The 24776-nt window shown below is 48.7% G+C and overlaps 1 protein-coding gene across 1 annotated transcript; it reads left to right on the plus strand.

The window, feature by feature from the left end:
- Positions 1 to 5553: 5553 nt before the first annotated feature.
- Positions 5554 to 15665, plus strand: LOC125116921 (transmembrane protein 132D-like). Its single transcript, XM_047762630.1, has 4 exons — positions 5554 to 5807; positions 8410 to 8683; positions 11653 to 11844; positions 14401 to 15665. Exons 1-4 carry the CDS (start codon positions 5554 to 5556, stop codon positions 15577 to 15579), a joined length of 1899 nt encoding a protein of 632 aa, XP_047618586.1. The 3' UTR covers positions 15580 to 15665.
- The last annotated feature ends 9111 nt before the right edge of the window (positions 15666 to 24776 follow it).

Here is a 24776-nt window from a genome sequence, read left to right on the forward strand (position 1 = left end):
TGCCAGTCCCCATGGTAGGGGAAGAGGGACCTCTGGAAGGTCCCGCATAGGAAATTCAATGTTCCCGCAAGGAGGTGCCATCTCTCGCTCTTGCTCACAGCTCCCTGTCAAGACAGGCAATCCCTGGGAGTTCCCTGGTGGACTAGCAGCTAAAGATCCAGCGTTGTCATGGCTGTGGTGCAGGTTCGATCCCTGGTCTAGGAACTTCTGCATGTCATGGGCACAGCCAAAAAGAAAAAAAAAAGAAAAAGACCAGCAATTCTTGTCCAATGACAGGTGAGCTAGAAGGACAGTCCTACTATGTCACCAGAGAAGAACCAGATGTGGTTGGCGAACAGGGTTGATGCCTCCACTCACAAAGCATGAACGGCAGGACTGGGGCTAGACATTAGCAAATGCCCTTGCTGTTCTTATCACCTGATATAAATACACACACACACACACACACACACACACACACACACACACACACCACTCCCACCCCCACCATCATTACCAGTATCACCCCTGCCACTACCACCACCAGCGTCAGCGGCAGCAGCACCATTATCACCACCATCAGCAGCATCAACAGCAGCATCTCCATCTCAGTTCTCTGCCCAATGGACACAGCAGAGCTGTTCCGAGTCCCTGGCGTCAGCTGCCTCCATGTATTTCCGCTAAGATGACACTGCTTAGGTGTCAAGCCCTGCTCTCCCTCTGCTTTCCTTCCTCCCACTTTTCACCAGTGTCTAGCTCCCACTTTTTCTTAGTACCTTGAGGAGAAAAACAGAGTTCCAAAACAGAAAACGAAATGCACGAAGACTTAGTTTTAAACTCAGCACTATGCCTAGCACACCTGGCATCTGCCTCTTTCAGCAGGAGTAAGGGGGGCAAGCCTGCCCACGACAATCACCAGGTGCCTTTTTTAGGAAGCCTTGTTTGGCAAGAGGGTCCAGAAAGCTAAAAATCATGAAACAGCTTCTTTTTCTGAAAGCAAGTCATATCAGTATTTCCCTTTTCATTCCCTCTCTCTCGATTATCTGTGACAATTCAGCCTAATTCAGAACTGAAAGACTTGAAAAGAAAAAGCCAGAGTTCCAATCATGGCTCAGCAGGTTAAGGATCCGGCCTTGTCTCTGTGAGGATGTGGGTTTGATCCCTGGCCTCACTCAGTGGGTTAAGGACCTGGCATTGCCACAAGCTCTGGCGTAGGTCGAAGTTGCAGCTCAGATCTGGCATTGCTGTGGCTGTGGCTAGGCCGGCAGCTATAGCTCTGATTCGACCCCTAGCCCGGAAACGTCCATGTGCCACAGGTGCAGCCCTTAAAAAAAAAAAAGAAAAAGCCTAAGATTCAAGACTCACCAGCCCTGAAGAAAGGACTGGACACAAATTATAATAAAGCCACCCAGGCAGGTTCCATCCTGCTTTGCAGTCAAATTTAAGTATTTCTGCTGCTGACAGACGCTTAGACACCTGCAGCTCATACATGGACCCATGTCCGCATATCCCTCCAAGATGCTGACAATGCACTGGACGCCAACCCTCCTGGCACCCCTCTGGGTGTGCTGCGCCCCTGCTGCCTCACCAGGAAGATATAAGAGGCTGTCATCGATTATCTTTTTTTTTTTTTTCTTTCTAGGGCCTCCCCATGGCACATGGAGGTTCCCAGGCTAGGAGTCAAATCAGAGCTGTAGCTGCTGGCCACAGCCACAGCCACAGCAATGTTAAATCCAAGCCACGTCTGTGACCCACCTATATCCCAGCTCACAGCAATGCCAGATCCTTAACCCACTGCACAAGGTCAGGGATCAAACCCGTGTCCTCACGGATGCTAGTCAGATTCATTTCCGATGGACCATGATAGCAACTCCCTATAATCTTTTTTTTTTTTGGCTGCCCCACAGTGTATAGAAGTTCTCGGGCCAGGGATCAAATCTGAACCTTAGCTGCAAACTACACCACAGTTCAGCAACACTGGATCCGTAAACCCACTGCACCGGGCCAGGCATCCACCCTGCATCCCTGCCACTGCAGAGACACTTTTGACTCCATTGCACCACAACAGGAACTCCCTTTTTTTTTAATGGCCACACCCGTGGCATGTTGAAGTTCCCAGGCCAGGGATTGAATCCAAACCGTAGTGCAGACTATGTGACCTACACCACAGCTGAGACAACACCAGAACCTTAACCCACTACACCTGGCCGGCAATCCCGGCACCTCCACAGCGACCTGAGCCGATGCAGTGAGATGCTTAACCCACTGCACCATAGCGAGAACGCCTCAGCAATTCTTTTTTAAACGTTCGAACAACCTAGTAATTTCTGCCTTGCTTTTTTTCATGCCCCTCTAAGTGCTGGAGGGAGGTTTTGTGTCCTTTAAAAGACAGACTTCGGGAGAGCATTAGGGCAGGAGTGAGGCCCGTGCCAGAGAGGGAGGCAGCTGGGGGCTGATGGGTTGAGTCTGGTCTTGGCTGCTTTGCAGCTGTTTGGCCTTGGGGAAATGTTCTTAATGTATCAGACCCCAGGTTGATCCTCTGTGAAGTGACAGCAATGGCCCCTGCCTCCTGGGTTGTTGTGACCACCAACAGGGGTCACATATGTGACATGCTCAGCTGCTCGGCCGGGCACAAGGTAGATGCTCAATAAACCCAGCAGCTCGCGCCTGCCTACCCCCCACTCTGAGTTCAACCAGCCAGGCCCCAGAACAAGGAGGGCACCCTCACAGCCTCTGTGTCCATCCTCCTCCACCTCTCTGCGCCCCCCTGGTGGCTGCTGGGAGTAAGGACCACAGATGTGGTAGCTTGAAACCACACTTCATTTTCCCACGGTTCCAGAGGCTAGAAGTCCAACATCAGTTTCACAGGGTGGCAGTGCGCCTCACTTCCTCCTGAGGCTCTAGGAGAGAATGCTCCTGCCTCTTCTGGCTCTTAGAGATGCGTGCCCTGGGGTCCTTGTCCCCTCCCTCCATCCTCAAACCCTGGAACGTGTCATCCTGCCTTGGTGACACATAGCCATCCTCTGCCATGGCACTTGAATCTCCCTGTGCTTCTCTCCCATAAGGACATTCGGCTCGCATTCAGGGCCCACCCGAATAATCTAAAATAATCTGTCCACCCCAAGAGTCTTAATCTTACCTTCAAAGTCCTTTGGGGGCCCAAATAAGATAACAGTACCAGTTCCAGGGATTAGGACCTGATCCCTTTAGGGACCATCATTCTTTTGACTACACAACCCCAAGGATTTGCCCCATTCTTTTTTTTTTTCCTTCTTTTTAGGGCTGCACCTGCAGCATATGGAAGTTCCCAGGTAGGGGTTGAATCAGAGCTGCGGCTGCTGTCCTACACCACAGCCACAACAATGCCAGATCTGAGCCACATCTTTGACCTATACCACAGCTCATGGCAACACCAGATCCTTTAACCTATGGAGCAAGGCCAGGGATCCAACCCACATCCTTATGGCTCCTAGTCAGGTTCTTAACCCGCTGAGCCACAACAGAAACTCCCTTTGCCCCCATTCTTGTTGAGGATGAGCACGAGCTCTGCTGGAGAGCCAGGAACCAGAGGCAAGGCAACAAGGTCCTTGCTTTGATCTTGGCTCTTCTCAAACGTCAGTAGAGAGGAGCAGTCTCATACACAGGCACTAATTGAGAATGTAGATTCCGGAGCCAGACCCCAGGGCCGAACCATGGCTGGTCCGGCCTGGGCGGGGGCACCATAGACAAGCTCCTGGATGCTCAGTTTCCTCATTTGGAATATGAGGTTAACGGGAATGCTCAATCCTTGGGTTGCTCTGAGGATGGAATGAGCTAACAGGTGCCTGGGTTAATGTGTCTGGATTCTCTGGAAAGCAAAGCCTGATACATGGACTTGAGGGCAGCTGGTGTAACTGGGAAGTGATGCCAGGAAGCAGAGGGAGGGCGTGGGAGGCAGGACAGGATAGCTGAATGGAAGAGAAACCACTGGGAGGTGCTATTGAGCTGGTTGCCATGGCAGCGGGCAGGCGGGGAGAATCCCATGGAGAAGTTCCGAGGAACCATGAGGAACGAAGCTCAGTATCTGCCCACACAGTGGAGATGGGAGGGTGTCAGCACATGGTTCACTGAGGACTTTCTCAGGAGACATCTGTTGGGAGTGAGGGAAGCAGGATGCAGGAAGCGGGGAGAAGATGAGGCAGGACCCTTTCAGATGAAGTTGAAGCTTGGCTGATCCCCGGAGGAGCGCTGGGTGGTGAACTCTACACACAGTTCACCCCTTCTCGAGGCAAACCAGAACTCATCACAGCGCAGAGGGGGAGGGTGGGTGGTACCTAGCACCCAGTAACTGCAGGTACAGCTCCATCACCTAGGGGTGGTCCTCCAGAAGAGGTACAGTATAAATTGTCAGCAAAGCACCTGCAGTAAGTGGGGATGAGTGCACCCAGCCAGGCAGAGATCCCAAGAGCAGTGGCAGTGGGGGCTCCTCGGCATTTGTTGTTGCCGAGACCAGCTCAGCAGGTGAGGGCTGAAGAATGGATGCTGTGAAACTTAAGAAAAAAGTTAACATAAAACAAGACACAGAGACATTTATCTTAATTAAAGGTGGGAACCGGGGAACTTAAGGTCTCAGGGACCAAGAGCCCCACCTCAAGAAACCACATTGCTTTTATTGTGCTCTTTGGGATTAGGTCAAGTGAGGAGGAAGCTATAGGTGCAGGGTATAGTTTTTTATTATTACTATTATTATTTTAAAAGTCATATAGCCAGTATCTGGTTAAGCTTTTATTCTGACCTTTAGGCATTTAACAGTCATTAGTATTGAGGAAGCTTGGCGTCAGCTATCTGTGCATCTACGCATAGCATCTAGAGAATCATCATTGTGCTTCTGCAATCAGCATGCCTATCTGTGGCAACTCTGCGTGCCTAGGTTTGCGCCTCGTTCTCCTTGCTGATGCATGTTCTGCTAACGACCCCTCATAAACCACTTGGGGCCTCGAGGTTCCTCCTTCTCTTATTTTAACAGGACAGATCATGCTATGCAAAGGGCTTGCCAATCTACTCAGGTCTGGCATGCCTAGACCAGGTCCGGCATGCCTAGACCAATGCATTATGTCCTCATTCAGCTGACCACATGAATAACTTATGCCTTTGGTCTTTGTTCTTAAGCTTCAGTCATTTACCAGCACTGCCACTGTTTTTCAAGCAGGAATATGGGGTAAAGCAAAGCAGAACAAGATGGAGTTTTTAGCATAGAAAATAGAAACAGAGAAGCTAAGAAAATATTGTAGAAACATGTCTCCCAAAATGTCATCAGAAAGCAAAAACCAGGAGTTCCCCTTGTGACTCAGTGTGTTAAAAACCAAACTAGTATCCATGAGGATTCGGATTTGATCCCTGGCCTTGCTCAGTGAGTTTAGGATCTGGTGTTGCTGTAGCTGTAATGTAGGCTGGTGGCTGCAGCTCCAATTCAACTCCTAGCCTGGGAACTTCATATGCTGCATGTGAGGCCCTAAAAAGAAAAAAAAATGTCTACATTAGGACCCCCAAAAAGCCACGACACTTCCCTTTCCTCCTCTGCTTTTCTTTTGGGATATGATAAAAACTCAGGCATCCCCCCACCCCTGTCTCTCTTCCTCTCAGGTTTCTGACAGATGTGACTATGTCTTCGTCAATGGGAAAGAAATGAAAGGCAAGGTGAACGCGATGGTTCACTTCACCTACCAGCACCTAAGCAGTCCTCTGGAGATGACGGTGTGGGTGCCTCGGCTGCCCCTGCAGATCGAGGTCTCGGACACGGAGCTCAACCAGATCAAGGGCTGGAGGGTCCCCATCATCTCCAACAAGAGGTGGGTGTGTTGGTCAAGGCTCATAGCAGAAACCCAAGTCAAGCGCGCTTGGGCTAAAGGTGGAAATGCACAGGGTAGCTAACTTCAGGCATGGCTGGTTCCAGGGATTCAGCATCTCTCTTTCCCCCTCTCAGCTCCAGTTTGCATCAGGCGTCTTCTCATGAGGTTCCGGACTTTCTCTCTGTCTTCTCTGTGACTGCAGAAGTTCATCCTCTCTTCCCCAGTAATTCCTGCAAGAGTCCTGGCTTATCCTCATTTGGGTTGTGTGCCTATCCCTGATCTAATCACTGGAGGGGAGGTGGAGGGAGTGGGGAGAGGGAGAGGAGGGAAAGAGGAGGAAGAGAAGGGGGTAGGGGAGAGGAGGAGGAGGAGGGTGGAGGAAGAAGGGAGGAGGACAGAGGGAGGGGAGGAAGAAGATGAGGGGGAGGAGGAGGGTGAGAAGGAGGGAGGGAAGGAGGGGGGAGGGGAGGGGGAAGCAGGGCAAGTGGTGGCGGGGGAGGAGATAGAATACACTGATTGGCTGGCTAGGCTTCAGCCACAGTTCCTGGCTGGAGCCAGAAGAGCTAGAGAAAGAGGTCAACCCTGTCTGAACCAGTGGATCAATACCAGGAGAGGGGAGGATTGATTCTGGAAGGGCACAGAAGTCCACCAGAGAGACATCTGAACAGATGCTGCCTGATCTGGGCAGTCTTTCTGTGCCCCCTGCCCAGGAGCTCAGAGATCGCCTTCCCTTGGGGAGATGAAACCTGAAGCTCTGCACCTGTGTGCCTGGCACATCACTCTGACAGTGTTTGATGGAGTGACAAGTCCCCACCATCCACATCAGGCAAATAAATGGGCATCAGGTACAGAGTTGTAAGAGCTCGGACTCTTTGTCCAGAGACTTCGTCATCTCAGAGAAACCCCTGCTTAAGGAATCGTATCCAAGTCACCCATAAAAAGTCAAAAATGAGCATGGGCAGCATTAGACAAGGAACTAGTCCTGGGGTCTGGGTGCTCGGCAGGTACTAGAGAATTGGTACCCATCTGAAGGATAACTTTTACATTCCTTCCCTTGCAACCCACCTCTTTTAGTTCTTGTGACCCCTGGGAGAGGGTGTGGCTTCAGGAATGAAGGTTAAGATCCCCTGTCCAGCTGGAAGATGGTTTCAGTGATGACCCTTTTCTGAACCACTGGGGTTTCGGGTGTTGGGTTGGGAGAATGGATTTAAGAGGGTAGGCAGTTGCAGGAAAAGACTCAGCCAAGAATTGGCTGCATCTGATCTTGGACATCCTAGGTGCTGCTCAGCTGGGCTACGGCAGGGATGTCATGCTGAGAATCTCTGATCACTGGTATGGCCTGAGTACCGACCAGTCCGAAGGGACTGGCTTGGTCAGCAAAGCTCTCAGATGTCCCCAACGATCCCCACCTCCAGATTCACTTTGCAAAATCCCTTCTCTTCTGCATATGAGCTGGACCTAGGAAGTTTCTTCCAGGGAAAGATCATGGAAACAGAGTGAGTTTGACAGGGGAGCCACTGTTCTGATGGAAACAGTGGTGCTGCTGGGAAGGGCCAACAGCACCTAACTCTTCAGATGTGGGGAGAAACTAACATCTGCCTCCTGGTCAAATCATCCTTGCCCTTTCTACACTTACTATTACTTAGAGGCTTACCTTGAGTTAAACACTCGCCTCCTTTGTGCCCTGGTTTATAGGCTCTACTAGTCATCCATAGCCCAATTATATTAATTATCTATTGCTACATAATTTAATGGCTTATCACCAAATCAAGGGGCTTAAAAGAATAGCATGTGTTATCTCACAGTTTCTCTAGATCTGGAATCCAGGCAAGGATTAGCTGGGCTTCTCACAGGCTGCAATCCAGTTGTCAGCTGGAGCAGGGGTCTTACCTCCAAGCTCAGGTGGGGAAGGATTTGCATCCAAGTTCAAGTGGATGTTATCGGGCCTCAGCTCCTCACGGGCTGTGGAGATTAGCGCCCCACTTCCTAATTGGCTGTTGAGGTGAGGGCCCCAGTTCTCAGTGGCTAGTGAGCTGAGAGCTGCATTTCCTCATTGGCTGTTGAGCTGAGGGCTCCAGTTCCACGTTGGCTGTTGGCCAGAGGCGGCCTAGTTTCCAGCCATAGGATGTCCCCATGGGGCCACCCACCATGTGGCCGCTGGCTTCATCACTGGCAAGCAAGAGAGAAGAACCAAGAAAAGAGTGCTGACCAAGACAGAAGTCACAGTCTTTGAAAACCAAATCTTGAAAGCGGCATCCTGTCACTTTTGCCGTGATCGTTCATTGGAAGAAACTTCCTAGGTCCAGCTCACATGCAAAAAGAAGGAATTTTGCAAATTGAATCTGGAGGTGGGGATCGTTGGGGACATCTGAGAGCTTTGCTGACCAAGCCAGTCCCTTCGGACTGGTCAGTACTCAGGCCATACCAGTGGTCAGAGATTCTCAGCATGACCCCTGCATGTCTGTCTGAGCCCGCCTGGGGCTGTGGACTCTCTGAAGGCGGGGGTCATGCCCACTCACCCTTTGCAGCCCCTCCCATGCTTCACCCTTGACTACTGACCCCTCAAATCAGCATCTGGTAAACTGAACCGACCCTTTGACAGGCCAGCTCGGGACAGTGAGGAAGAGGACGAAGACGAGAGAAGGGGCCGGGGCTGCACTCTTCAGTACCAGCATGCCATGGTGCGAGTCTTGACTCAGTTTGTGGCCGAGGCGGCTGAGCCTGGGGCACACCTGGCCCACCTGCTGGGCTCGGACTGGCAGGTGGACATCACGGAGCTGGTAAATGACTTCATGCAGGTGGAGGAGCCCCGGATCGCCAAGCTGCAGGGGGGGCAAGTCCTGATTGGCCAGGAGCTTGGGATGACCACCCTTCAGGTAAGGAACCACCCCCCACCACGGTGGCAAAGACTTTCTGTATCCTTGCCTCATCTCCACCCAGATGAGAACCAGCTGTTTGTCACCACTTAGAACAATAGCCATTTATAAAAAATTTTTATGAAATCTAGTTGATAGACAATGTTGTGTTAATTTCAGGTGTACAGCAAAGTAATTCAGTTATATAATTAACTGAATATATATATATATAATATTAACTGAATATTATCTATGCAATATATAATTATACATATAATTATATAATTATTTATATAAATATAAGTACTTTTTTCAGATTCTTTCCCTTAGAGGTTACTAAAAAATTCCAAGTTCCTTGTGCTATATAGTAGGACCTTGTGGTTATCTATTTTATACATAGTTGTATGTATATGTTAATCCCAAACTCCTAATTTATCTCTTCCCCCCTTTCCCCTTTGGTAACTGTAAGTTTGCTCTCTATGTCTGTGAATATATTTCTGTTTTGTAAAGAAGTTCATTTTATCATTTGTTAGATTCTCTATATAAATGATATCATATATTTGTCTTTCTCTGACTGACTTACTTCACTTGGTGGGATAATCTCTAGTTCCACCCATGTTGCTGCAAATGGCATTATTTCATTCTTTTTATGGCTGAGTAATATTCCATTGTATATATGTGCCACATCTTCTTTATCCACTCCTCTGTTGATGGCCACTTGATTGCTTCCATGTCTTGGTTACTGTGAATAGTGCTGCCATGAACATTGGAGTGCATGGATCTTTTGAGTTATGGGTTTCTCTAGATAGATGCCCAGGGGGGTGGCATAGCTCCCTATTGCATGAAACATGGAAATGGTCCTATTAGGGTATCTGAGACCCTTAGTTTTTCCCTTTTATTCTCACTGAGCCTTCCTGAGTTATAAATTCCCTTGTCTACTTTCTCCTAGGGACTCCGATTTCATACTTAATGCAATTCAAATTGTCCTAACTAGACTTAGAAATTGAAGAGGGTCTTTGGATAGAAATATGGAGCTTTGCTAAAGGAATTGAATGAGTCCAGGGAAAATTAGCGTGACATACGTCTTCACAAATATTGCCCACAACTAGGACAAGAAAGCCATTTTACCCAGAAGGTTAAGGATTCATGGGCAGAGGGTGGGGTGGAAGGAGCCTAAATCAGCCCTCTGTAACTTGGGTGAGGGGCAAGCTAGAGGGAGAGATGATTTCATAGATGTTCTTCCAAAGCAGGATTTCCTCCTCAGGGTCTAAATTACACTTGAATTTCATTCCCCAGAGCATCACAGGCATCCGGAGACAAAGGAGACTTTGGGACACTGGCGTCAGTGGTGGGACTCACTGATGAGTTTATCAGGGGACGCAAGCTGACGTTCCAAAGTGCAGCTGAGTGTCACCTGATATGTGACCTCACCTCACTGCTCCACATTCCCCAGAGTGTGGAGCACTAATTCCTGGTGAAAAGATGCTTTAGGTGGTGCATGGGCCAAGCGTCTCTTCTTCTTTTTTGTTTTTGTTTGTTTGTTTGTTTCGTTTCGTTTCGTTTTGTGCTTTTTTAGGGCCACACCCTCAGCATATGGAAGCTTTCCAGGCTAGGCCTCAAATCGGAGCTGTGGCTGCCAGCCCGCACCATAGCCACAGCAATGCAAGATCCGAGCTGCATCTGCAACCTACCCTGCAGCTCACAGCAATGCTGGATCCTTAACCCACTGAACAAGGCTAGGAATCGAACCCGAATCCTCATGGATCCTAGTCGGGTTTGTTACTGCTGAGCTATGACAGGAACTCCAAGTGACTCTTCTTTGAGAGCAGCTGGTAATTGAGGATTATGTTATAAGAGAGAAATCTAGAAATAGATAGCTAGCATTCTGAAACCATTTTTCTTTGATGCTATGAGGTTTTTAAAAAGAAATTATTTAAGTAAGATAGTTTGACACAGAAGGCGCACTAAGTAATAGGACAAATGATCCATGCTGTGGAAGAATCATCCAGATGGTGCTCAAATGAAGGAAAATGTGATTTTTTTTTTCCCCTCAAGGACTGAGGTGGTGCATGATGGGTAAGGGAGTTTGTTTGCAGGCTGGGGCTGTGGCACCAAGTGCTACCCTATCTATCTACTCCTAACCTCATCTTCCTAAATAGTTAAAAATGCACTAGATTTTCAGAGTTCCCTGGTAGGCCAGTGGGTTATGGATCTAGTATTGTCACTGCTGTGGCTCAGGTTTGATCCCTGGCCCTGGAACTTCTGCATGCAAAAAAAAAAAAAAAGTATTATATTTTCACAAGCAGCTGTATCTTTTAGAAGAAGGCAAGGTGCTCCCATCGTAGCACAGCGGAAACAAATCTGACAGGGAACCACGAGGTTGCAGGTTCGATCCCTGGCACCACTCAGCAGGTTAAGGATCTGGCGTTGCCATGAGCTGTGGTGTGTAGGTCGCAGATGCAGCTCGGATCCTTTGTTGCTGTGGCTGTAGTGATTTGACCCCTAGCCTGGGAACCTCCATATGCTGTGGGTGCTGCCCCCAAAAGACAAAAAAAAAAAAAAAAAAAGGAGTTTCCATCATGGCGCAGTGGAAACAGGTCTGACTGGGAGCTATGGGGTTGTGGGTTTGATACCTGGCCTTTCTTGGTGGGTTGAGGATCTGACGTTGCCGTGAGCTGTGGCGTAGGTCCCTGACATGGCTTGGATCTGGCGTTGCTGTGGCTCTGGTGTGGGCTGGCAGCTGTGGCTCTGATTGGACCCCTGGCCTGGGGAACCTCCATATGCCATGGGCGCATCCCTAAAGGGACAAAAGACAATTAAAAAATAAAAGAAGAAGAAGAAGGCATAAGTGGGCAAGACCCATCCTTGCTCTTTCTGGCTTGTCTGTCTGTCTCTGTTCCCTCTTTTTCATGGAGCCATCTTTTATGCCACTGGAGGGATTTCTGGAATAAAAGAGGAGGCTTTTCCTCTCTGTCACTTCTGCCTTTCAGATCCTGTCACCTCTGTCAGATGCCATCTTGGCTGAGAAGACCATCACTGTGCTGGACGAGAAGGTGACAATCACAGACCTCGGGGTCCAACTGGTGACAGGGCTGTCCCTCTCCCTTCAGCTCAGCCCAGGGAGCAACAGAGCCATCTTCGCCACTGCAGTGGCTCAGGAACTTCTGCAAAGGCCCAAACAGGTGTGGGGGTGGGGCCCGGGGCACTGTAGGGAAGGGGTCATGTATTAGGAGGGGTCACACAACAGGTGGGTGACATCAGGTGGGTGACAAATTAGGTGAAGGTCACACATCAGGTGGGTCACATCAGGTGAGGTCGCACATTAAGTGAGGTCACACATCAGTAAGGTCACACATGGGGGGCGTCACACACCAGGTGTGACATTTTTCTCTTTATTTGAATCCAGCATGTGCTGAAAGAGTGCGTGTGGAATTGTGTGTATGTTTGTGTTATGTACGTGTGTTGTGTGTACGTGTGTGGTGTGTATATGTACATGTCATTGTGAGTGCTTGTGTGTTGATACAATGGGCACTGTCTGAAGGACACTCTCCAAATGTTCTCTCCTCTCCTCCATCATCAGAAGTGGATAAACATTGTTCCGTAGAAGGAATGTGGAGCTTAACCGCCAAGGATAGGAGGCTCAGGCTCTTCATTCCTACTCCCCCCGAGATGCGACCATCCTTCCATGGGGCTGCAGGAGGGTCTGCAGCCCATGTAGGGAATTTTGAGGCAGCTTCCCTTATAGGTCAGGAGCCCCTCCTGGAAGCTCTCTCCTCGGGCCCATCTGGGCCCCCTCTTGCACCTGCTGAGGCTGCAACTACATTCAAGCCAGAAGACACATGGAGGCTTGCCACTTTCCCAGCCCATACCCAACGCCAGATGCACCCCTGCTAGCTGTCACCTAATCCTTTGCCCCTTTACTATGGTCTTTGATACAAAGGTTTGCATTAGAAAGCATTTGAGGCGTTCCTATTGTGGCTCAGCAGGTTCAGAACCCAACATTGTCTCCATGAGGATGCAGGTTAATCCCCGGCCTTGCTTAGTGGGTTAAGGATCTGGTATTGCCACAAGCTGTGGAGTAGGTCACAGATGCAGCTTGGATCTGACATTGCTGTTTGTGACTGTGGTGGAGGCTAGCAGCTGCAATTCTGATTTGGCCCCTGGCCCAGAAACTTTCATAAACCACAGGTGCAGCCAAGAAAAGAAAAGAAGGAAGAAAGCAAGAGAGAGAGTGGGGAAGGAAGGGAGGAAAAAGAAAGGAGAAAAGAAAAGGAAGGAAGGAAAGAAAAGAAAGAAAGGAAGGAAAGAAGGAAGGAAGGAAGGAAAGAAAGGAAAGGAAGGAAGGAAGGAAGGAAGAAAGAAAGAAAGAAAGAAAGAAAGAAAAGAAAGAAAGAAAGAAGAAAGAAAGAAAGAAAGAAAGGGAAGGAAAAGAAAAGAAAAAAGGAAAGAAAGGAAGAAAGAGGAAGGAATGAAGGAAAAAGAAAAGAGAAAAAGGAAGGAAGGAAAGAAAGAGGGAGGAAGGGAGAGAAAAGAAAAGAAAAAAGGAAAGGAAAGAAAAAGGAAGGGAAAAGGAAAGAAAAGAGAAAAGAAAAGAAAGCAACAAAAAAGACAAGATATTGAAATGTACACAACCCTGGCCCTGGCCACTCTTTGGTCTCCCAGTTTCCCCCAATGTGTTAAAAAGGGGATGGAGAGACAAAGATTTTCCCAGCGATGAGCTTCCTCCCTCTGGCTGGGTGGTTTTATTCCTGGCCTCCAAGCCAAGACCGTGTCTCAAGCCAACACAAACCTGTTCCCAGATGCAGATGTGGCAGGGCCAACACAACCACAGCTGACAGCTCCTCTGGGGCACCCTTGCCTAAACAAGGGACCTTAATCGGTGTTGTGAATAATACAGGGAGCTTGGTATTAAAGCAACTTAAAAATAATGTAATAAATAGCTTTCATTTAGACGTGTAACACTTGTAAATGATCCCACTAACCAGTAAATCTCCTTTGATGTGCAATTTATTACTGTGCAGAAGTAGATCTTGCACCACGGAAAGAACCCATCTTTTTTCAACACCTCAGGAAAGAAAGCAAATGTTATTAAGGGGTTTTTATTCCTGGTCCTGATTTGTCATTGTCATTTTACTGTTGTAGTTGTAGTTTTCTTTGGCTTCTTTACAAGACTTAATTTTTCTTTCGTACCCTTAGCACTTTTTTTTTTTTTTTTTTAGCTAAGCTCCTGGCATGAGGATTTTCCCAGGCCAGGGATAGAACTTGCACCATTGCAATGACCCAAGGCACAGCAGTGACAATGCTGGATGTTTAACCTACTGAGCCACCAGGGAACTCCCTTGGTTTTTTTCCCCTTGTTACTTTTTTTTTTTTTAATTTTTAAAAAATTTTATGGCCGCACCTGCAGCATATGGAAGTTCCCAGTCCAGGGGCTGAATCTGAGCCACAGCTGCAATTGTGCCACAGCTATGGCAACACCAGATCCTTTAACCCACTGCACCATGCTGGGGATCAAACCCGTGCCTCCGCAGCAACCCAAGTCACTGCAGCTGGATTCTTAACCCACTGCACCACAGGGGGAGCTCCCTCCCTTAGTACTTCTTATCTCTTATTTCTACACTGCTTAAACCATTTTCCTTTGTTCTTGCAGTATTAATTTTGCTGCAGAGTGCTTACTTTACTGAGACTTTGTAACCTTTTAACCCATTTTGATGAACTTACTTCTTTCTCTTCAATAGGAGGCAGCCATCAGTTGCTGGGTCCAGTTCAGTGATGGTTCTGTCACCCCCTTGGATATTTACGATGCAAAAGACTTCTCGCTGATGGCCACATCCCTGGATGAGAAGGTGGTCTCCATCCACCAAGACCCCAAGTTCAAGTGGCCTATCATCACTGCCGAAGCCGAAGGACAGGGAGCTCTGGTCAAGGTCGAAATGGTTATTTGTGAATCATGCCAGAAATCCAAGCGGAAGAGCGTGCTGGCTGTGGGCACCGCCAACATCCACGTTAAATTTGGCCAAAACAACGCCAACCCCAACGCTAGTGACAGCAGACGCTTGGGGGCAGGAGTTCACTCGGATAATAACATCAGCGACAGAAGACCCCCCAAACCCTTGCAAGAGTGGGGGAGTCCCGAGGGCCAGTACTTTGGCAGTTCGTCCATGGGCCTCATGGAAGGAAGGGCCTCCACAACAGAGAAGTCCACCTTCCAGAAGAACCAGGGCCAGGAGAGCCTTTTGGATGATGACAGCCATTTGCAAACCATGCCCTTTGACCTCACCAGCTTCCCAGCCCAGGTGGACCTGACCAGAAGCAACGGGGAAACGGAAGACCCCACGCAGGCATCCAAGGGGCTGAGCGACTTGGAAATCGGGATGTACGCCCTGTTGGGTGTCTTCTGCCTGGCCATTCTGGTCTTCCTAATAAACTGCGCGACCTTTGCCTTTAAGTACAGGCACAAACAGGTGCCCTTCGAAGAACAGGAAGGTATGAGTCACTCGCACGACTGGGTTGGACTGAGCCACCGGACCGAACTCTTGGAGAATCACATCAACTTCGCCTCCTCCCAAGAGGAGCAGATCACCGCCATCGACAGGGGCATGGATTTTGAAGAAAGTAAGTACCTTCTCAGCACGGGTTCCCAAAAGAGCATCAATGGACAACTGTTCAAAATGTCAGGCTCCACCCTCACGGATGGGAAGGATCAGAAGAGCGAGCCCCCCACGTCCCCTACCTCCAAAAGGAAAAGAGTGAAGTTCACCACTTTCACCACCATCTCCTCGGAGGACGGGTGCTCCACCGTGAACTCTATAGCCACGAGTCGGGAGGATACCATGAACTGGGTCCACCAGGATCTGGACCCTGGGGAGTGTCGAGAGTCATGCAGCTACGTGGAAGGTTTACACGAGGCTGTGTAAGCCGGGGGCGTTCACGCACCTTGGTTCTCACTCACCTTTCGGCCTTTAATTTGGGGACATGTGGCATTCCCCAGTGGGGGAAAGAAAAAGACAGGACAAGGAGCTCCCTGGTGGCTCAGTGGGTTAAGGAGCTGGTGTGGCCACTGCTGCAGCTGAGGGTCGCTGTTGTTGGTGAGGGTTCAATCCCTGGCCTGGGAACTTCCGCATACCATAGGCATGACCAAAAAAAAGGAAAAAAAAAAAGGAGAAGATAAGGCTGATACTATCCACAGAGCCCCAGAAAATGACCTTAGCTCCGAGAGGGAGGCCTCAAGTGGGACTCGATCGAGGTCCACATTGCAGGGTACAGTGTCTTGGTCTGTGTTGAGAGGTTTATCATCATGCATGGCAAGATTTTTTTAAAAACTTGAAAGCAAAATGAGTTCTGAATCACCAAGCTTTGGAGAGCTTCCAGAAAGAACAGTCTCTCTCTCCCCCCATCTCTAATCAGTTTGGATATGGTCAAAGCCACGCGGCTGCCAGAGTCAGCGCTGCAGACTGCAGGTGCAAAACCAGACTCAGGTTGTTCAGAAGCAGAGGGATGAGAAGTGGTCCTTGCAACTTGTGCCGTACATCCCGCTGTGAGCATGAGCAGAGGCGGAGTCCAGCGCAGCCCGCAGCTCTCGGGAGGCATGATTTCTGGGTTACCTCTCAAGACTGGGTCCAGGCAAGCCCAGGTTCTTGACAAACCCAGGCAGTTGCCGACAAGGACTGAAAGGGAACCAGCGGGCAGATAAGCCAACATATTTGTAACTAGATTCTAAGGTCAAACACGCGCGCGCACGCACACGCACACACACAGACACACACACAACCCCTCTGAGCCATTCAGAGCATCTCTTTTTGTGTGTAAACGAGGGGTCCTGGGTACAGTGTTTCAAATGAGTTCAAAGAACCAGGCTTGCTTTTTTTTTTTTAAGCAAAATAACAGTGTTCACATTTGTACACATCCCCTGCATCGCCGCCTTTCCAAAAGTCGTTGGTCACTTGTGGGCGGGGCTGGGGGGGCAGTGTCAGCAAGCATTCATTGGGTCTCTTCCACTGTGGCCTCTGTGACAACCACAAGGTGACAGGCTACACTGAGGGCCCAGTGGGTGACCTCCACACATGTCTTTCTTTGAAGAGGCTGGTCTTTGAGGGTCAGCAGCACTCACGGTGAATTCGGCTCCAAGGAACGCCCGTGCTCCTTTGCTCTTCCGGAGAGAGGAGAGGTCTGTTTGGGGGATGGGCCTGTCACAGTCCCATCCAGTCGGCTGCTCAAGGCTAAGGAGACCAGGCTGGGTCTCCAAGCAGAGGGTAGAGGGTGGGACTTGGGGTGTGTGATGAGATGGGCCTGGCGGGGAAGCCTGTCCCTGCTCCGTGTGGGCGGAACTTGAGGCTTCTTTTCCACCTTGGAGAGGTGGAGGGGGCCCAGGGGCTGCCGAACAGGGAGAAGGGTTGGGTTATGCCAGCGTTTGGTCCTCATGTCAGCCCTCAAAGGGTTAATGTTGCTTAAAATCAGAAGGACCCTTGAATATCTCCAAAATCACTCATATGCTGCAAAGCCTTATGAAAACGGAGGTAGGGGAATGCCTGTTGTGGCTCAGCGGGTTGAGATCCCAACATAGTGTCCATGAGGATGCAGGCTTGATCCCTGGCCTCGCTCAGTGGGTTAAGGATCTGGCGTTGCCACAAGCCTCTGTGTAGATCGAAGATGTGGCTGTGATCTGTTGTGGCTGTGGCTGTGGCATAGGTCTGCAGCTGCAGCTCTGATTCAGCCCCTAGCCTGGGAACTTCCATATCCTGCAGGTGCAGCTGTTTAAAAAAAAAAAAAAATATATATATATATATATATATATATATCAGAAGTGGGGAGAAATGAAGGTTCTTACTCCCTTGCCACACTCATTCCAAAGCAGAAAATGATGGTGGGACCATTACCAAGCAGGTCTGGTTTTGAGAATTTCAGTCAAGGGAGAAGTTACCCAGAGGAAGCCATTCTGTTGAAGTGTGTGTGTGTGTGTGTGTGTGTGTGTGTGTGTGTGTGTGTGTGTATTTTCCCTCCTATGTATCTTCTCCTATCTCTCTGCTCTTTTGATTTCTTTTCCAATTTCTCTTCCTCTGCGTGTCTGTGTTCTCTGAACCTCTCTGCTTCCTCTGTCTCTCCTCTCTGTGCCTCTCTTTCTGTATATAATTGAATTCTCCTTAGATCAAGGGTGTCAATGCCACCAGTTTACCCTGAATCTCAGCACTCTCTCGTCACCCAAACTACGGTGCTGTAAGTTTGCTCAAAGACTGGGATTCCAGCTACCATAAGCCGCCTGCTTCCATCCCCAAGTTGAGTTACTCTGTCTGGCAGGGTGATTAAGCTGTCACCCCTTTTCAATGATAATCCTTTGCTTTCAGCGCCCGCCCCATTTCATTCACTCTTTCCCACCTGATGTTCCGTTGAATCTCACAGCCGCTGCCCCGTCTCCAGTCCCTCTGCGTGCAGAATGTATTGTAGATTGTAAGAATGTAATATATATTTATAAACTTACTGACTGTAAATATAAAGTTTGCCTTCCGGGGCTTTATGGCTGTCCTTTGTCTTTCTAACACACTGACCCCCCCCGACCCCAGGGGAGCTGGCGTCCACAGCAAACGACTCTCCAACTCTCCAAAGCTACGGCTTTGGGTAAATGAAAATGCAGATTTAAGGATCCCAGCACAATCCAATTACATCATGTAATTCGGAGCTCACTGCTCTCTGCATTGAGGCGATGTTGACACATGATGACAGAGTATGTTGTATACTAAGTATCTCTCCTGCAGGACCTGAAAGGATTTGCAAATAAATCACACATGCAATTCTCTGCTAAAAGCCTGCTGACGGATGGCGGTAAGTGAGAAGCATGGCAGGCGAGTGAACATTCCAGCCTCCCTTTGGGCTTCAGAGAGGAAAAGAGCTCTGTCATTTCTTTGGCTCTCGTGGCACATTCAGATGTCAACTTCCTGAGGCAGGTATGTGCCCAGGGTGATTCTGGGCTGAGTTTAAGAAAAAAAAAAAAAGTTGATTTTTAGATTCCTCTATTAATCAAATCCCCAGATGATTCCACAGAAAAGGAGGTTGCATGAAATCCTCATCTTTGTGCAGAGTATCAAGTGATGGATCATTCGCTTTTTCAACCAGTATTTATTAAACATCTACTGTATGCTAGGAACTATGGAAAACACTGGAGGTGAACATCAGTAAATAGGGCAGACCTGTGCTTACTCTCAAAGAGCTTACCTCCAGTGGAGGGGGAGGGGGGAAGGAGATAAAGAGCAGACAAGATAATTTGCAGATAGTCATAAATTGTATGAAGATGGGTTACAGAACAGACAAAGATGGAGTAAACATTGAACACGTTGGCTGTTTCACCTAGAAACCCTGGATGCTCTTTGGGAATTCCCATCATGGCCCAGTGGTAACAAACCCAACTAGTATCCATGAAGACATGGGTTCGATCCCTGTCCTCGATCAGTGCGTTAAGGATCCAGCATTTCCATGACCTGTGCTGTAGGTCGCAGACGTGGCTTGGGTCCTGTGCTGCTGTGGCTATGGTGTAGGCCAGAAACTGTAGCTCTGTTTCAACCCCTAGCCTGGGAACTTCCATATGCTGAAGGAGTGGCCCTAAAAAGAGGAAAAAAAAAGTTTCAGATGCTCTGGCAAAAAGAGGCTTACAATCCAACTTGGCCCTAATGGGACCCTGTGGGTTGCTGCTGTTGCCTCCAGGCAGGATGGGAGTGCCCCCCCCCATATGGCCCAAGGTCCCTGAGAGCCCCCCCACACCCAGATCATCTCCCCAACCCAGGAGTGCAAATTTCATTTTGCCACTGCCTCACCGTTTTTCTTATAATAGCGAAATATTTCTCCCCAGCCATGTCCCTACCCCAAAGGGCAGAAAACAGAGATGGAGGAAACTGTGTGTTCTCCAGACAAAATTAGGAGAAGTATATTATTGTATGGAAGAGAGAGCCTCTGCATCTCCCAGGAAAATATAAAATGTTGTCTAAAGATCACAACTGATGGCGTTCCCTTCATGGCTCAGCGGTTAACAAACCTGACTAGGATCCATGAGGATGTGGGTTCGATCCCTCACCTCGCTCAGTAGGTTAAGGATCTGGCATTGCCATGAGCTGTGGTGTAGGTTGCAGATGCGGCTCGGATCTGGTGTAGGCCAGCGGCTACAGCTCCAATTAGACCCCTAGCCTGGGAGCCTCCATGTGCCACGGGTGTGGCCCTAAAAAGCAAAAAAAAAAAAAAAAAAAATCAGAACCGAAGATGTGTTCATCACGACCCCTAATATGATCTCTGCACCCAGGAGCCAGGAAAGACATATGAAGATCTTAGTAAACTGATATTTCAACAGCGTGTCTTTGGGAATGGGAAAAAAAATAAGTGATGCTGCTTGATTTTTCTTAGCCTGGCCTGCTTCCTCATTTTCAGCCCCTGCAGGGCAGGAGGCAGCAAGCTCCAGTCCTGTTGACTAAGACCAGACCCCGCCAGCCCATGGGAACCAGGATCACCAGCGCCCCCCAGTGGAGGCCATGACTTCCTGCGGCTTTCAGTGCCCCGGACTTGAGTGATCCTTCAGCTACATTCATTTTCGTAAGGAAGTCCCACAGACTGAGGACTACAGAACAGCAGACATATGCTGTCTCAAGCTGGAGGGTGGAAGTCCGATAAGGTGGTGGTTCCTTCTGAGGCTCTGAGGGAAACTGTTCCAGCCCCTGCCGGCTCCTGGTGGAACACCCTTGTTGTTCCTTGTCCTGCAGACGCTCCACCCCATCTCCGCCCCCACGTAATGTGTATGTGTCCAGTGTCCATGTGATGTGTCCATGGGATGGCGTTTTCCATGTGATGTGTATGTGCCCAGTGTCCAAATTTCCCCCTTTTGTATAAACGCCCTGCCATTTGGATTTGTGCCCACCCTATTCCAGCATGATATCATCTTAGCTAGAAAGAGCCAAAAAGACCCTCTTTTCAAACAAGATGATATCTAGTACTGGGCGTTAGGGCTTCAACCGTGTGAGGTTGAGGGGCACAGCTAGATCCAAAACACTTGCCTCTGACCGAGGTCTTGGACAGCGGAACTGGTGAGCAGACGGAGGGTGTAGCCAAAACTGACTTCTGCATGCCAGCACCAATGAAATCTCAGAGACAGCGGTTAGGGTGAAGCAGAAAGAACAGCTTTATTGCTTTGCCAGGCAAAGGAGGCCATTGCAGGCTAACCCCTCAAAACTGTCCTCTCCTGAGAGAGGATGGCAAGAGGTTTTATGGGTTTAGCTTGAGAAAACAGGGCTGTTGATAAGGATTAGGGTCCTGCATTCTTCTCCCTCCATAGATCATGTCAAAGTCATCAAGGCCAGAATCAGGGGGTCGGTGACAGTTTCTGGTGGCCTCGGGATTACAGAACTTTGACCTTCTCTCTGCCCTGAAGATGGCTCGCAAAAGGAAGGGGGTGTGGGGAGTGTTTCAAAGGGAAAGAAAACACCAGGTGCCATTAACTCTAACCAGAAAGCCAGCATTAGTAAGAGAGCAATGAAGCAAGGAAGAAATCATATGTGAAAAGCCGGGTAGAGTCAGTGAGGGGACCAATGCAGAACGTAACATGGAGACAGTTTTAACTAGTTTTTAGCTGTATCCATATTTCCTCATCATTCACACTTGAGTCAGCCTTTTGAGACTGCGGGGAGGCTAAAGGAAGAGACTTTTTCTTAAAGCACAAGGACCCAGCAGCTTGTACACAGTTTCAAGGGCCACTGAATGCTCAATGGACCGATCAGGGTATGAGGGTTCCAGGAATATGTGTCTGATCTGGAAAAAGCTTTGCCTTGCCCTCAGTTTCACACCCACTTTACAAATGAGGCTGTGCTAGGATCCCCTGGGAGTGCAAGTGAGTCATTTATCTCTTTCCTTCTGGGAATCTCAGAACTGGGAATTAATTACCCCATGTGTCGCTTCCCAAGATTCTACCATTAGGGCCTCACCAGTCCCTCCCCAACCCCCCACTCTGCTGTGGCAGCAGCCCTAGGGGTCCTAGCAGGGATGCAGTTGATCCAAGGGTGCTCCCTTGTGATGGCTCAGGTCCTCCAGTCCAGGGGTCATTGGGTCATTGATGGCGAGGATTAGCAAGGCTGTGACTGAGGGGTGATGGTTGGGGTGGGGGTAGGGGTGGAGGGTGGTGGCCAGAGGTCCAGATACAAGTGTGACCCCTACCGGGCCCTTCCCCTCAAGTTCTCTATCATATACTTTCCCTACATCTGGCCCCAGGAGATGTGTAAATGGGGTTAAACACTCCTCTGTGTGTTGGAAGGTTGTAGAGAGGATAATTGAAGGTGTCCTGAGGCTGTCATTTGGGAGGTGCATTGGCTTCCTGGAGCGACCGTTGTAAAGTGACACAAACTGGGGGCATAAAGGCACTGGAATTTATCCTCTTCACCATTCTGGAGGATAGAAGTCCAAAATCAATAACCTTTGATTTTATTCAGGAAGGTGTTAATAGAGTTGGTTCTTCCCTTGGCTGCAAAGGAAAATCTGGGCCATGCTTCTTCCCCGGCTTCTGCTGGTTGCTGGCAACCTTTGGAATGCTTTGGCTCTCAGACGCATCCCTCCCATCGCTGCCTCTTCCTGTGTGTCTCTGGGTCTAAATCTTCCCTCTTTTCGTAAGGACGCCAGTCACTGGATTAGGGCCCACTCTACTCCAGTATGGCCTCATCAGGACTTGATAATATCTGCAAAGATGTTCTTTCCGGACAAGGTCAGAGTCACCTTATTAGGATTCAGAGGTTAAGATTTTGACACACCTTTCAAGGGACCCAATTCTACCCACTCCAGGAAGGAAGTAGTCCCCCTGGATGGGAAGGAGTGCTGTCTTGATGTTTGCATTGGAGAACATCTCTTCATTGTAAGTGGCTTTTAAAAGTGTCATCTAATAGGACTTCAGGAAAGACAAGAAGGTGGGGGTGGACAGAATTAATTGCATAGGACCGAACAAGTGGAGGTGAACTGGCCTCAGGAATGGTTGGATCCAGGTTCTATCTCTTCCTCTCTCCTACTCTTGACCAGCATTTGCCTATTTGACTTCAGGCTCGGGCAAAACTTTTCCATACAGTGGCCTCTGGAAGCTCTAGCCTTGGTAGTTTCACGGCAAGAACTCTCAGAGTAAAGATAGTAAGTGTCTTGACACTATCAGGAAAAGTCTATCAAATGATCTAATTGGACAGCTGGAGCCACAAACTGAACATAAGTCAAATCTGTTGCAAGGAGATGTAATGGTCCAGGCCTTGATCACAGATGTTTCCTTCCAATCCTAGAGCCTGTGGAGGCAGATCAGTGTTCACTTGCACCGTGGGGACACAGAGTGAGAAGGGACAGACTTCAAGGGAAAAACAAGATATTTTGCTGGGAGTTCCCGTCGTGGCGCAGTGGTTGACGAATACGACTAGGAACCATGAGGTTGCGGGTTCGGTCCCTGCCCTTGCTCAGTGGGTTGACGATCCGGCATTGCCGTGAGCTGTGGTGTAGGTTGCAGACGCGGCTCGGATCCCACGTTGCTGTGGCTCTGGTGGAGGCCGGAGGATATAGCTCCTATTTGACCCCTAGCCTGGGAACCTCCATATGCCGCAGGAGTGGCCCAAGAAATAGCAAAAAGACAAAAAAAAAAGATATTTTGCCTTAAAAATGGATGTTGGTCCTGCCAAGCAATGGGTCCCCCTGCTCCCTTCATTGCCTTTTCCTAGTTTCCCCACCATCCCAGCCCCATGAACTTTGCTTTCTGGACATCCGGGAAGATTCTGGAACTGTATAGAAAGGACCCCAGAAAATTGAGGGTCATGCTGAAGAGGAGAAAATAACCTGCATAAGTCCACCTTGAAACCCATCCGTCTCTCTCTGGCTGGGTCCCCCTGAGAGTCCTGTGGGTCATCAGACTCTCTGTGTAACTTCCTCTTTCTAGGGCAGCTGGACTTTGAATTTCTCATGGTCATTTTTCCATGATGTTCCATCAAGTCAGATGTGCCATTTATGCTAATGGATTCAAAGCACTATGGCCAATGTTTGTTTTATAAATTTAAAAGCTTCTGTCTTTCTCTCCTTTGCGCTCCCTGCCTCCAGAGAATTTCATGGCTCTTAGATGAATCTACTAAGTAGACAGTCAATGTTTGCTAAATGAAACTTAATGGGGCGACCTTTTAAAAACATAATTCAAATCATGTCATTCCTGGACTTAAAACCCTCCAGTAGATGCCCATAAATCCTAGAGTGAAATCTGGACTGAGGACCATGGTTTTATAAGCCCAGTGTGATACAGATCTGCCCTGTACTCCACCCTCAGTTCCTGCTGCAGCCCTTCTTGCTCACTAACTCCAACCTCACTGGTTCCCTTCTGTTTGTTCTTCTAACAAACAAAACAAATCCATTCCCACCTCAAAGTTTTGCCCTCTTTGTCTGTCATTTCTTGAGTTCTGTTCTCCCATATTGTCCCTGGTTTGACTCCCCCTCATGACTCAGGTCTTAGCTCATATCTCCCTTTCTCAGGGAGACTATCTGAACACCTTAGAGTAGCCTCACACCCCTCCCATTCAAGTCCCTCCTTCTCTCATCCTTCCATCTCATAGTCGTCATAGCTCCTAGAGAACTCTGGTGTGGTCCTTTCTAAATATTTCCTTTCTTGTTGATTGTCTAGTAGACTATAAGTTCCAGAAGAGTAAGGATCTAGTCTTACTTGTCCTCTGCTATATACCCCATGACTAGAGCCATGTCCAGCAAGAGTCAGCAGTCAACAAGTATTTGTTTTGATGAATGGATGGGTGGATGGATGGATGGATGGAGGATGATTTGATGCCTGAATGAGTGCTTGAATGGATGGGTGTATATTTGAATGGATGAGTGGATGAATGGATGGATGATAAGATGTTTGGATGGATGATGGATGTATAGATAGAAGATGATTAGATGCTTGGATAAGTGCTTGAACAGATGAATGTATATTTGGATGGATGAGTGGATGGATGGATGTTTGGATGGATATATGTTTGGACGGATGGATGATGGACAGATAGAGGATGATTAGATGATTTGATGAGTGCTTAAATGGATAGATGTTTGGATGGATGGATGATTAGATACTTGGATGGATGGATTTTTGGTTGGA

Source organism: Phacochoerus africanus, chromosome 15, assembly GCF_016906955.1.
Source record: "Phacochoerus africanus isolate WHEZ1 chromosome 15, ROS_Pafr_v1, whole genome shotgun sequence".
NCBI classification, from domain to species: domain Eukaryota; kingdom Metazoa; phylum Chordata; class Mammalia; order Artiodactyla; family Suidae; genus Phacochoerus; species Phacochoerus africanus.